Source organism: Chionomys nivalis, chromosome 7 (genome assembly GCF_950005125.1).
Source record: "Chionomys nivalis chromosome 7, mChiNiv1.1, whole genome shotgun sequence".
In the NCBI taxonomy this organism is placed as follows: Eukaryota; Metazoa; Chordata; class Mammalia; order Rodentia; family Cricetidae; genus Chionomys; species Chionomys nivalis.
This window is the reverse complement of record NC_080092.1, coordinates 48,835,526-48,848,280: the sequence shown is the minus strand read 5'-3', so window position 1 is coordinate 48,848,280 and position 12,755 is coordinate 48,835,526. Positions and strand designations below refer to the sequence as shown.

The 12,755-nt window shown below is 45.1% G+C and overlaps 1 protein-coding gene across 1 annotated transcript in view; it reads right to left on the bottom strand.

The window, feature by feature from the left end:
- Window positions 1-203: 203 nt before the first annotated feature.
- LOC130876997 (myosin-8) overlaps window positions 204-12,755 on the bottom strand; it is a 29,314-nt gene continuing 16,762 nt past the window's right edge. Inside the window, exons 21-38 of the mRNA XM_057773920.1 lie at window positions 11,746-11,988; window positions 11,479-11,655; window positions 11,255-11,400; window positions 11,083-11,173; window positions 10,441-10,830; window positions 9,907-10,033; window positions 9,470-9,588; window positions 9,154-9,350; window positions 7,711-7,894; window positions 7,461-7,626; window positions 7,195-7,319; window positions 5,265-5,573; window positions 4,045-4,248; window positions 2,843-2,968; window positions 2,586-2,756; window positions 2,325-2,429; window positions 1,633-1,728; window positions 204-356 (exon numbers count right to left, since the gene is read on the bottom strand). Of these exons, the coding sequence (XP_057629903.1) occupies window positions 204-356; window positions 1,633-1,728; window positions 2,325-2,429; window positions 2,586-2,756; window positions 2,843-2,968; window positions 4,045-4,248; window positions 5,265-5,573; window positions 7,195-7,319; window positions 7,461-7,626; window positions 7,711-7,894; window positions 9,154-9,350; window positions 9,470-9,588; window positions 9,907-10,033; window positions 10,441-10,830; window positions 11,083-11,173; window positions 11,255-11,400; window positions 11,479-11,655; window positions 11,746-11,988 (3,129 nt within the window). The remainder of the gene's footprint in view (window positions 357-1,632; window positions 1,729-2,324; window positions 2,430-2,585; window positions 2,757-2,842; window positions 2,969-4,044; window positions 4,249-5,264; window positions 5,574-7,194; window positions 7,320-7,460; window positions 7,627-7,710; window positions 7,895-9,153; window positions 9,351-9,469; window positions 9,589-9,906; window positions 10,034-10,440; window positions 10,831-11,082; window positions 11,174-11,254; window positions 11,401-11,478; window positions 11,656-11,745; window positions 11,989-12,755) is intronic.

Genomic DNA, 12,755 nt, shown 5'->3' with positions numbered 1-12,755 from the left:
ACAGAAAACAACAGGTAGGTGAGAACTGGCTTGGCCAGCAAATAGTTCTGCAAATAAAAAGATAGCCTGGTTTAGTTTATAAACATGCTGTAGTTTTTATTTAGTCAGCAGTAGGTGAAAAGTAAACGCAGTGAAGCCGGTGACCGGAAGCAGCACATTCTGCGCATGTTCGTCAGCCACTCGGCAGCCTCGGGAAAGGACGCCTACTCTTCACTTATGACTTTGGTGTGAACTTCTCGGCTCTTCACCCGCAGCTTGTTGACCTGGGACTCGGCAATGTCAGCCCGCTCCTCAGCCTCCTCCAGCTCATGCTGGAGCTTGCGGAACTTGGCCAGGTTGGTGTTGGATTGTTCCTCCTGAGCACAGACAAGAGTTCGGGCAGTTAGATGCTGGAGGTCTCGCTGTACCCGTTACCAGGCCATCTTCAATTGTATTCCCTTGTCATGCGCTGTGGGTCGTGTCTGACCTCTATCTAACCTCAACCCGATTTGTACCTCTCGTGTCAATTTTGACTTGAAGCAAGGAAAGGAGAAATTGTTTTTCAGGTGGAAGAGACCAGCCTTTTGTCAAATCTGCTTACCACCTCCCTGCTTTTCGAAAAGATTTATTTTAATTTTACTTTATGTGTTTAGGTGTTTGGCCTGCATGTATGTCTGTGAGACATTCATGCAGTGCCAAGGGAGACTGGAAAAAGACATGGGAATGCAATTACTGATGTTTATGAGCCACGATGTGAATGCTGGGAATTGAACCTGGGTTATCGGAGAGAGCAGCCAGTGCTCTTAACAATTGAGCATCTCTCCAGCCCCTTGCTTCCCTTTTTCTGATGTATCTCTTGGGTGGGAAGGAAGAAGGGACTCAGGTACCCTCAAAGAGCACAGTAAGGAAATCCCACTAGACATTGTTCTCTCCTAGCATTTAAGACTAATACACAAGAAAGGAAAGCATGGGACTAAGATAAAAGTTGCCTCTATTGTGTGGCTGTTAATATTTCTGCCCTTTCTTCCTTCCTCTCACATATATCTGGAAGAATGGGGCGAGCACTACAGGGAAAGTGCAGCTGGGGAATCTTCCGGCATCGTTTCTTTGCTGTCTGATACTGCCGAACCCAGGGCCTCACATTGCTGCTAGATCTTCCATCACGTTCTCCCAGTTGCTGGGATGGATATAGGGAGGAAAGCCTTACCTATACAGTGAGTCAGTCAACAAGCCAGTTGGTGTGTGTGTGTGTGTGTGTGTGTGTGTAGGGGTGAGGATCCATATTTCACTTTTGGGAACATTTGATTTTGGTATGTTGGGAGACAGGAATTGTTCACCCTGGTGTCAGTGATTCTGTTGTGTGTATTGCTATCAGTTAAGGTTGGGTATTTGGAACTTTCCCTTTCCCCAGCCTTTCTGCCTAACAACAACATCTCCTCTTGAGGCTTAGCCTACAATTAGCATGGGAGTGTGTGCATTTATATTTGTAAGATCGCAGCCCCCAGAAAACACATGAATGGCAGATTCTTACAGTGTGCCCTCCTTCCTCACTAAAGGGGTTTTTGCTCTTGCTTTTTTTTTTTTTTATTTTTTAACACATTTTCTCCCTGAACAGAAGTTTGCTTTGTTCTATGAAACCTCAAAGACACTTACGGCCTCCTCAGCTTGTCTCTTGTAGGATTTCACCTTCGCCTGTAACTTATCCACCAAGTCCTGCAGCCTGAGCACATTCTTGCGGTCCTCCTCCGTCTGAAAGTTTGATTAAAAAAAAAAAAAAGTGCTTTCAGTTCCAAGAACTAGTCTACCACCAGTGCCAAAATAAGTTGCGGATATACTGAAAGGGTGCTTGTGGGTAAGCTTGACCAGCCTGTGTTATAGTTACACTTGGTAAACGTGTGCCAGCCTCTGTACTATAGAAGTCTATGCACCTTGACCAATCCTCCCCCAGCTATTCTGGGTGAGGCCACACTAGGACTGACATCTAGTTTGCTTTGCTTTAATGCCTATATTCTTTTCTCTCTTATGCTGCTTTCCTCCCTTCCTTTCTTCTCTTCCTCCTTTCTTCCTCTCCTCTCCTCCCTCCCAGCTTCCTTCCCCTTACTGCAGATCAAGCCTGTATGAACCATACATAGTCTACCACTGACCTGCATGCCCCCTTCAGTGTTGTTTGGTAAAGGCCTCCCTCACCACCCTAGCTTGACATATGCCTATGATTAGCAACTCTCTCTTTATCCTTACATGCATGGAGTTAACATGCACGTCTGCAAGTGACACCCAATCAGTCTCCAGGGTTTTCCTTTCTCCTCAGGCACGATATCTGCGCATTCTGGAAGCATTGCTCTCACCTGGTAGGTGAGTTCCTTTACTCTTCTCTCGTGTTTCCGTAGCCCCTTCACAGCCTCGGCGTTACGTTTCTGTTCATTCTCAACCTCTCCTTCAAGTTCACGGACCTGTAACCAAGAGAAAGATGTAGCTCCGCCCCTCCAGTCAGTGCTGGGGAATGTTAATTCCCTAGGGAGTACTGCAGGTATGGCCAGGGTCTTCCTGACCCCACAACAAGAAGGCTGTGTCCCCCCGCCCTTCCCATTAGGGTTAAAGGCACCCACCCTGGCCTCCAGTTTCTGGATCTGCTTCTTGCCGCCCTTCAGCGCCAGCTGCTCAGCCTCATCTAGACGGTGCTGCAGATCCTTCACCGTCTGCTCCAGGTTCTTCTTCATCCGCTCCAGGTGGGCGCTGGTGTCCTGCTCCTTCTTCAGCTCCTCCGCCATCATGGCTGCCTGAAAAGCCAATAAATCAAGAAAATAGTGAGCCCAGTGGGTGGCAGGCAGCACAGGTGTGAGGAGAATACGCATAAGGCCCTCACGTCAGTGATGGCTTTCTTGGCCTTCTCTTCTGCGTTGCGTGACTCTTGGATCACTTCCTCCACTTCACTCTGGAGCTGTGAAACATCGTTTTCCAGCTTCTTCTTGGTGTTGATGAGGCTTGTGTTCTGTGGGGGAAAAATGGAAATGTATAAGATTTTCAGGCTTCCCACTTGGGATTTATAAATGTTCTATTTTTATCTAACTCAGGGAAACCAATGCCAACATTTACTACTGGGAAGTATTCTGTTTGATGCAAACTTGTAATCATTTGCATAATTGAAACCTCCTTTCTGGTACTCAGTCCTTTCCTGCCTATCTGCCTTATAAAGGAGGGCCTCTGAAGTTTTAGGAGTGCCTGTATTGACAGAGTATGACAGCACATGCTTGAAATCCCAGCAGTCTGGAGGCTAAGGCACGTGAGTCATGAATTTAGGGCTAGCCTGTGTTATACGGGAAGACCCTGTCTCAAGACAAGAACAGTGAATGCCCATAGGAGTTGTCATCTGTTACTTGTTCTTTCATTTATTTTATTTATAGTATTCTATGTTTAAAAGTTTGTTTGTTTTTTTAATGTGTGTGTATGTGAGTGCATGGCACTGGAAGTCTCTCAAAAGAATTGTGTATGTGTGTGTGTATGTGTGTGTGTGTGTATGTGTGTGTGTGTGTATGTGTGTTGGGGGGGGACAAGGGAGAATTTGTCCTTTGGGGGGATTCTGAATTAATATTATGAAAACATCTTCTTAAAATTCCAGCCCAGTATTCTCAATGGGGACTGTTTGGAAATACTGAAGTGTGGATATTTTAGTATCCCAGAGATCCTACCAGGGCTGCCACTACATTTAATGATGAGCAGGAAGGGAGGCTAGGTGCTCTGTGAGGCCTGGGAGCAGTAAGCACAGAGCAGCTGAACTTCACCGTGCCACCGACAAGTGTTTCATGAAATGTGTTTCAGTTTGGAGTCAAAGGCATGTTTACTCAACATTATTCTTCCTGGTTTCAAATAACCCCCAAAGCCTAACCTTATTTCTAAATTTACAAACACTTTTTGGTGGAAAATCTGGAAAAGAAATAGGAACGCTCAACAAAGTCACCTGTCACCCTGTCGTAACTGCGGTGGTTTAGATGTGGGCCCATCCTTGGTTTTACGTATGTACTCGCTCTCTAGACTCCTGACTTAGCGGTGCCCCAGCCTTTGGCTCACCTGCGTGTGGAGGAGCTGCACGCGCTCACTGGTATCCAGCAGCTCCTGCTCTGCAATCTTCCTGCCCCTCTCTGTCTGCTCCAGCGTGGCCCGCACCTCCTCCATCTCAGCCTGCAGCAGGTTGGCCCTGCGCTCCACAATTGCCAGCTGCTCCTTCAGGTCCTCCTGGCCCCGGAGAGCATCATCGAGGTGCAGCTGGGTGTCCTGTAAGTTAAACAAAAAATACTTTGTTCTGAAGAGGAGATGGAGACCTAGGAAATGAGCTACAGCAGTGTACTGGTGCTAGGAACAGGAGGTCACTTGCCTGTCATTTGTGTGATCTTAAGCATGATGGTGGCCTTTGTTTAATGTGTGAGCAAATCATCAAGATTCTTGCTCTGTCTCTGCCTTTATCTTGTTGTCTGTCACATGCATGCCACTATTCTTTATCATTTATAGAACATTTTCTACAAGCTCCACATCACGCATGATAGCTGCCGTCTCACTGGATCCTTACTGCCATCCTTGTAGTGGGAACCTTACTCTTATTATGTGGAAGTAACAGGCCCCAGAGGTGAAATAACTTTCCTGAACTCAGAGAATGACAAAACTAAGGTTCATCCTCAGGCCTATTTTGTGGAAAGCCTGGGTATTTTCTCTCTTGACATTTCTTCATCTTTTGGCTTCTGTTTGTTCTTCTACATATACTTTCTGGAAACTGTTATGTTTTAAACACTGTCATTTGGCTTCCTTGGTGCATTCGACTGTATAATTTGGCAAGTGGGGGAGTGGCTATGAGAGCCAGTGTTAACTTGACAGACTCTAGAATGAGCTGGGAGAGGACAATGGGCATGCCACAGGGGGACTGTCGATTATCATGACTATCTTAATTGATATAAGAAGCCTGACTGTAACTGTGGGCAGGACCATTCTGTGAGCCGGGGATCTTGGCCTGTATAAAATGGGGAAAGCCAGCCAAGTGCTAGTTTGAGTCCATGTCTCTCTGTTTCTGATGGTGGGTGCAGTGTGATCAGCTGCTTCACCTTCCCCCTGCCTTGACTTCCCTGCCGTGGTGGACTGGACAGATGACCTGCGAGCTGGAATAAACACTCCTTTAAGCTACTTTTTGCCAGGGTGTTTTTATCACAGCAGTAGGAAAATAGTTTAAAAAGATGGCTTAATTGTGAGAACGGCAGACAGGTGTGTTCTTTGACTCATCTGAGAGGCCAATGGATGTCTACCTTCAGCATGCCTTGGGTGTTCCTGTAGTTCCTCAAGCTCTCAGCAGCCAAGCGGTTGGCGTGGTTCAGCTGGATTTCCATCTCATTCAGATCTCCCTCCATCTTCTTCTTGACTCTCAGAGCATCATTCCTGCTCCTGATCTCCGCATCCAGCGTGCTCTGCATGGTCTCTACGACTCTAATGTGGTTTCTCTTCAGCTGGTCGATCTCCTCATCCTTCTCGGCAATCTTCCTGTCGATCTCAGACTTGACTTGGTTCAGCTCCAGCTGGATGCGCAGGATCTTTCCCTCTTCATGCTCCAGAGATGCCTTGAGGACAGAGAGATCAGTCAGCACTGAGCGGAAGAGAACTCCTTGGTGTGTACTATGAGTTTGTGAGGCACGCTCCTATTGCGTGTTGAACTTTAAAGTTGAAGTAATTGTCCTAAGAACCTATGAGGCGAATAATTTTTTGTTTATCTGGTTATGGTTTATATTGGCCTGCTCTGTAAGAAAGATACTGTGTACTATCTAAAGATTCATGATGGTACTAATAGAATTATCTGATTAATTTTACATGTAGTATACATAATGTTTTGTAAACTACAGTCTTCATGTGTGCAATACTAATCTGGCATAGAAACTATCGGTTTCAAAATTCTTTTTTTCCTTATTATATAGTACATACTTGTAGTACAATGTGGGGACAATGCATAAAAACAGTTTCCTATTGTCCCTCACAAAGAGGCAACTATTTTCATGTGGTACATTTTTTTATACTTATTTTTTTAGACAGGCTCTCTTGCTGTGTGGTTCAGGCTGGCCTTGACCTCATTTATGGTCTTTCTGATTCACCTATTTCTATCTATTTTCTATCTAATCGAAGTTGTATATGCAAATATGTCTTGCATATATATTAAACTCAAATATTTTTGTCTATCAAAAATCTTTCCCCATATTAATCATACTTTTTGCCTTTTTTCCCACTTATTTATTTGATAAGTAATTAAGAGAGAGAGAAAACTCAAAGGTCAGGGATAAATCTGTGAGAGTTGCTCCTCTCCTTCTACCCTGTAGGTGTAGGTTGTGGAGATTTGAACAGAGGGTATAATGTTTGGTGGAAAGTCCTATAGCCCACTGAGCATCTTTGTCTCAAAGTTTTGCCCTTTTCTTTTCTTTCTGTTTTGATAGAGTTATAGAGTTTCTCTGTGTAGTGTCCTGGAACTTGCTCTGTCGACCAGGCTAACCTCGAATTTACAGAAATCCTCCTGCCTGTGCCTCCTGAGTGCTGGGGTTAAAGGCATGTGCCACCACCACCCAGCCAAGTTTTATCTCTTTTAAGACTAGTTTCTTGCCAGGTGGTTGTGGTGCACACCTTTAATCTCAACACTTGGGAGGCAGAGGCATGTGGGTCTCTGTGAGTCCAAGCCCAGCCTGGTCTACAGAATGAGTTCTAGGATAACTAGGGCTGTTACACAGAGAAACCCTCTCTTACAAAACAAAGAGATTAGTTTCTTGTGGTAAATTCTAAGAAACTGAATTGATGGGGTAGAACATTTGCATTTTTCTCAAATTTATTTTTATTTGATTTATGTGCATACATGTTTGTGTGAATGTGTGTCATGTGTGTGCAGGAGCTCTGAAAGGCCAGGAGATGGTGTCTGATTCTCTGGAGCTGAAGTTACCAGTGGTTGTGAGTCACAGATGTGGGTCCTGGCAACTGTACTCAGGTCCTCTGGGAGAGCAGTAAGAGCTGTTACCAGCTGAGACATCGCTCCAGCCCCAGTCTTGGCATTGCTAACCACTTAACTGTCCTGTGCACAAAGATCCCATACTTTAATTGTCTCTGCTCTACAGTAATGTACTCAGCTCATGGTGCCATTACTCAGCTTGATACTTTTGCTAGTGTTTGCCTTTGATCCCCACCCCCCAAGAACATAGTAACTTGTACCTCCGCTTCCTCTAAGGCAGCCTGGATCTCACATTTCTCTTGTTCCACTTGTTTCTTTATTTTCTCCAGCTCATGGATATGCTTCCCTCCCTCTGCAATCTGTTCAGTGAGGTCAGAAATCTCCTCTGTGGAAGAACAGATGAGAGGAAAAGGTAGAAATGGTGGCAACATGAGAGGGTCCAGCCTGGGCTAAGGAGGATCGGGAAGGTGGGCAATATGGGAGGGTCCAGCCTGGCCTAAGGAGGATGGGGAAGGTTGGGACTCACGTTGCAGATTCTTGTTTTCTCTCTTCAGAGTCTCAAGGTGATCCAGAGACTCCTCATAGGCGTTCTTCACCTTGAACAGCTCGGTGCTGAGAGAACGGGACTCCTTCTGGGAGGACTCCAGCTCAGCCTGAGTTTCCTCATATTTCTGTCTCCATTCGGCTAGGACCTAAAAAAACCACAGATTATCAGCTGGCACAGGGAGAAGGAAGACCAAATAAAGTTTTTGTACACTTTAAGGAGGTTAGACCACCTTGTCAAAGTTCCTCTGCTTCTTGTCCAGGGCAGCGCAGGCCGCGTTGGTCCTCTCCACATCCAGCATGAGGTCCTCCACCTCATTCTGCAGTCGCTGCTTCGTCTTCTCCAGGGAAGCACACTTGGCGTTCACGGCTTCCACGTGCTCCTCAGCCGCCTGCAGGCGCTGAGCCAGCTTCTTCCTGAGAAGTTAGCCAGACTGTCAAGACCTGGCCAGAGCCAGGAACAAAATGATAATGGCTGTGACTCTTTCTCGCTGTCCTGTCCTATACTGGCAAAACAAGTGTGCTTTTCAAAGCAGTAGTCACCAGGCTTGTACTCTATAGTAACAAACCGAAGAGTGCCAAGGTGGCAGCTCTTTGGACTCGGTGAAGTCCAAATTTGGAATCTTGGGATGTTACTGGATTCCCAGAGGCTGCTGTCAGTGCTAGGTGCCTTAATACACTCAGTGACTTGGAATTTATAGGAATTCTGATTGGGATGACTGTGAAAACAATTACCTAGTACAATATTGTGGATTGGTTTATACAGCCCGTCTTAAGTCAAAAGGAAATTGAAGCTAACTAAATACTCTTATTGGGGAAAAGTATACCAAACATGTTGTTTTCTCAGACTTTCTGATTCCTTTTATGACCCGTGCCCCCAGAAAATAGCTAATTTGTTTAAACCATGTATATTTGGAAAGTTTAACTGGAGAACACAGTTGAAAGATAATTTGGACAATTCATGCAGCAGAAGCAAAGGCGACTTTCACTTTCATTTGAGTGTTCTATATTCTCTCTTTATTCCCAGTGGTGTGCCAAAAACCCCTTTAAACTTGACACCCAAGAAGATGCAATCGAAGGTACCCTCTGTCTACCAAGACTAAAACCATATCTTATTTAGACCAATCCTCGACACTTTGTACAGTTTAGGGAACTTGATTGTGCATTTTAAGAGGAATGTCTGTCCACTCAGAGCTTAAGAAGATGACCACTGGAATTAGAACATCTGGTTGCAGTACCGGCTGTTCCTCTATTAATAAATCTATTTAGAAAAACAGTGACAGCGACCTAACACTGCTGTGCTATGCTGTGTGTGCTGTGCTGTGCTATGCTGTGTGTGCTGTGCTGTGCTGTGCTATGCTGTGTGTGCTGTGCTGTGCTGTGCTATGCTGTGCTATGCTGTGCTGTGCTGTGCTATGCTATGCTATACTATGCTGTGAGTGGCTGAATGTGAAGCACTTGACACAGGAACGGAGACAACTAGGAGAGGCAAAACTGGCTTTTGATCCAGCTCCTGAATTGAAATACACGTGATTAGAAGAAACTGCACTCGATAAATGCTAGCTTCTGATATTTTCACATCATCATCAGCAAGATCACCATCGCTTCTCATGGGAGTTGCTGAGTTAAGCAGTACCGGAGACCGTAATTTGTTCTCTTAAATTCGTGGCACATACTTGGCCTCCTCCAGCTCCTCCGTGCGCTGGATAGCATCCGTCTCATATTTGGTCCTCCACTGGGCCACCTCGCTGTTGGCCTTGGACATGGCCCTCTGCAGCTCAGCTTTGCCTTCCTGCTCCTCCTCATACTGTTCCCGCAGCAGGTCACAGTCGTGGCGGGATGACTGCAGGGCGTGGGCCAACGCGTTCTTGGCCTGCAGAAGGGACGGTCCAGTGATTTCAATTCATATATTCTGTAATACGTACGTACCTCAAGTAGAATAGAACTGGACATTCTCAGGTTTGGTTCGTCAAGATCTATGGTAAAACTCACCTTGGTTTCTTCCTCAAGCTGACGCTTCAGCTCCTCAATCTGCTGGGTAAACGCCTGCTTGCTTCTTGACAGCTGAGAGACTAAGGCATCTTTCTCATCTAACTGTCGGGAATACTCACCTAACAACAGTAAAAGGGGAGAACACAGGGTATAGCAATAAGCGGTGTGCAGGTGTATGCAATTTTTATTTATTTTAAATACTGTTATAGAAATGGAAAATAACAAAAAATTAAAGTCAAAGTGCAAATTTGCAGGCAGGATTGCCACAGGCGCAGAGCAAACCTGTCTACTTAGTTTTGCTTCCCCACACCTTTGTGGCCTGCCTTGAAAAAATCTGATAGTTTGCTGATTTCCCTCTGAAAGTGAGGGTTTTGCTGGATAGGAAGAATCCCATTCGTGCAGTGCAGGTTGTGCGGAGCCAGAGGAGGTGTCCCTACCTGCTTCCGTTTGCAGACGCCCTCTCTGGGCGGTCAGCTCATTGATCAGCCGCTGCTGTTCCTCCTCCTTGCTCTTCAGCTCACTCACCTGGTCCTCCAGGGTACGGCACATCTTCTCAAGGTTGCCCTGTGGATCACGTGACAAGGAAGAATCGAAACTGAATATAGGCAGGGAAAGAAAAGATAAACCCTGATTTCTAAAGTATTAAGATGTTTTAATATTAAAAGAATGAAATATATTTTTAAAAATATGTGAGCTGTGAGTAGAAAGTTACGACATTGGTGCTTTGGCATACGCCAGAATTCAACATATCTGTTACATTTATTACTGGAAACCACCCATATAGTGGATGTTGACATTCGCTGAAGTGGATTTCAAAGTCATCTCAGTGGGGGTATTAGTCAGTACTTTCAGAAAACGAAACTTCAGGAATATATTAGGACAGAAAATGCCTGAGAACCACATTCGATGCCAAGAACAATGGGTGCTGTTTTTCTGGCTCATTGCCCTCCTCTAGAGACGGCGTTTAGTACCTTGGCTTTGGCGACTGTCTCTGCATTACTGCTGAGATCGTCGATCTCCATCTTCAGCTCGCTCTTCTCCTTCTCCAGCTTCTGCTTGACCCGCTGCAGATTGTCGATCTGCTCCCCAAGCTCTGCCATGCTGTCCGCGTGCTTCTTCCGAAGTGCGGCTGATGTGGCTTCATGCTGCAGGGTGGCCTCCTCCAGGTCCCTGCGAAGCTTCTGGAACTCAGCCTCTCTCTTCTTGTTCATCTCGATCTGGGCAGAAGTGGCTCCGCCAGCTTCTTCCAGCCTCTCGCTGATCTCCTCCAGTTCCCGGGAGAGGTCAGAGCGCTGCTTCTCTGCTTTGGCCCTGGAGGCCCTCTCTGCCTCGATTTCCTCCTCTAGCTCCTCAATGCGGGCCTGGAAATCAAACAAGTACACTAACCCATCTCAAATTCATGTCAGTTTTAGTGTTTGGGGGTATGTTTAAAAAAAAAAAAAAAAAAACCAGAAACATGAGGAACTTGGCAGGGTTGTCCAGGCCTTTTGTCCCAGAACTCAGGATGTCGAGATAGAAGGATTGTTAGTTTGAGATTAACCTGGACTGGATTACATAGCATGGCCCTGTCACAAAACACCTAAAAAAAAAAAAAAAAAAGCGAGACACTTCACCTGCAGCTCCTTGATCTTCTTCTGCAGCTGGGTTTCTACGGCTTGCTCATCTTCGATTTTGCTCATCAGATTGCTGATTTCAAACTCCTTCCTTTAGACAGAATAGCAGACATATTAATATGTGAATTATTTGAAAGATGGCATCACATAGAATTCCTTCCGGAGCCCCTACTTTTTAAGCTTCTCATCCAGTTGCTGTTTGTCATTTTCTATGTCCATTGTGGATTCTTGAGCCAGCTTGAGGTCCCCCTCCAGCTTCCTCTTTGCTCTTTCTAGGTCCATCCGAAGCTTCTTTTCCTGCTCCAGTGATCCTTCAAGCTGATGGGAAAGAGAACTCCGCTAAAACTGTAATGCATTTACAGAGATATTTCAAAAGGCCATTCAAAACGTGCTTACATCATCCACTTGCTGTTCAAGCTTGGTTTTGGCTTTGGTCAGGGTGTTGACTTTGTCCTCCTCTGCCTGCAGGTCATCCAGGGTCTGCTGGTGGGCCTCTTGGAGGGCCTTCTTCTCCTTGGTCAGCTTGGCGATATTTTCGTCCAGGCCTGCCATCTCCTCCGTGAGGTTTTTCACCTTAGGGAGTTAGAAAGAGGTAGTCTCAACAAAAAGGCAGCCCAATTGCTCGGTAGAACCTCCATGTGGTGCAACCACTAGTGCTCACACCTTGTTCTCTGTGGCGTGCTTCTCCTTCTCCACCTTGGCCAGGGTCAGCTCAAGGTCGTCGATGTCTTTCTTCAGCTCTGAGCACTCGTCCTCCAGTTTCCTCTTCTTGGCCGTCAGTTCGGCGTTGATCTCCTCCTCATCCTCGGCTCTCTCTGTCACCTCTTTGATTTTGGCCTCCAGTTGGATTTTGTTTTTGATCAGTTGTTCACACCTTTCCTCGGCATCGGCCAAGCTGTCTGCTTCCTGTGGATTCAAGACACTTAGACGGCTGTTTCTTATTTTGAAAATTTTTTTTGCACAAAGTATTTAGTATTCATCAGAATTCTGTTGAGTTTCTCAGCACAAATATAAAAACACCTTTAACTGACTATTTTATCTGACTTAGAAGTGTGCAACTATTTAAAAAGTGAAACTGGGTGTTTAGAAGCAAAGGAGTGTACGCAGTGGTTGGGCCGGAGAAGGTATGGCTGTAGAACTGTGTCTAAAAGAAAAGACAGGTTTGCAGACAGGGAAGTAAGTCTGGATTCTAGTCTCCAAACATCCTCAAGTGTTGTCTTGGGAAAGTTGCTTTTCCTCCTAGTTTTTCATATATAAAGAAGGAGGTTATGATAAATCATTTCTGAGAGCTCTTTAGTTGTTATAGTCAAAGATGTTGATTTAGTGGCATTGGTTAATTTTGGTGTCAATCACTTTTATCAAAGTATTATTTGTCAAATAGAATTAAAAACCAATATAAGTAAAAAGTAAATTAAATACATTTTAATTCATTCAGCCTTTTCAATTCATTCAAACATTTATGATGGTCCATAACAATACTATAATGGCTTGTAGCTTCCATTTCTATTTAAAGGATGACCTATTAGCCTCAAAATAAATTTCAGAATCTATAAGAACAAGTAATTCTGAGAAACAGTATCACCCCATAAAATTCTACAAGTAACTGATTAAAGAACTCAAAAATTCAGCCAGGAATTTCCGAGATTACTCTGCCCTGGGCCTTTCTCTACCTC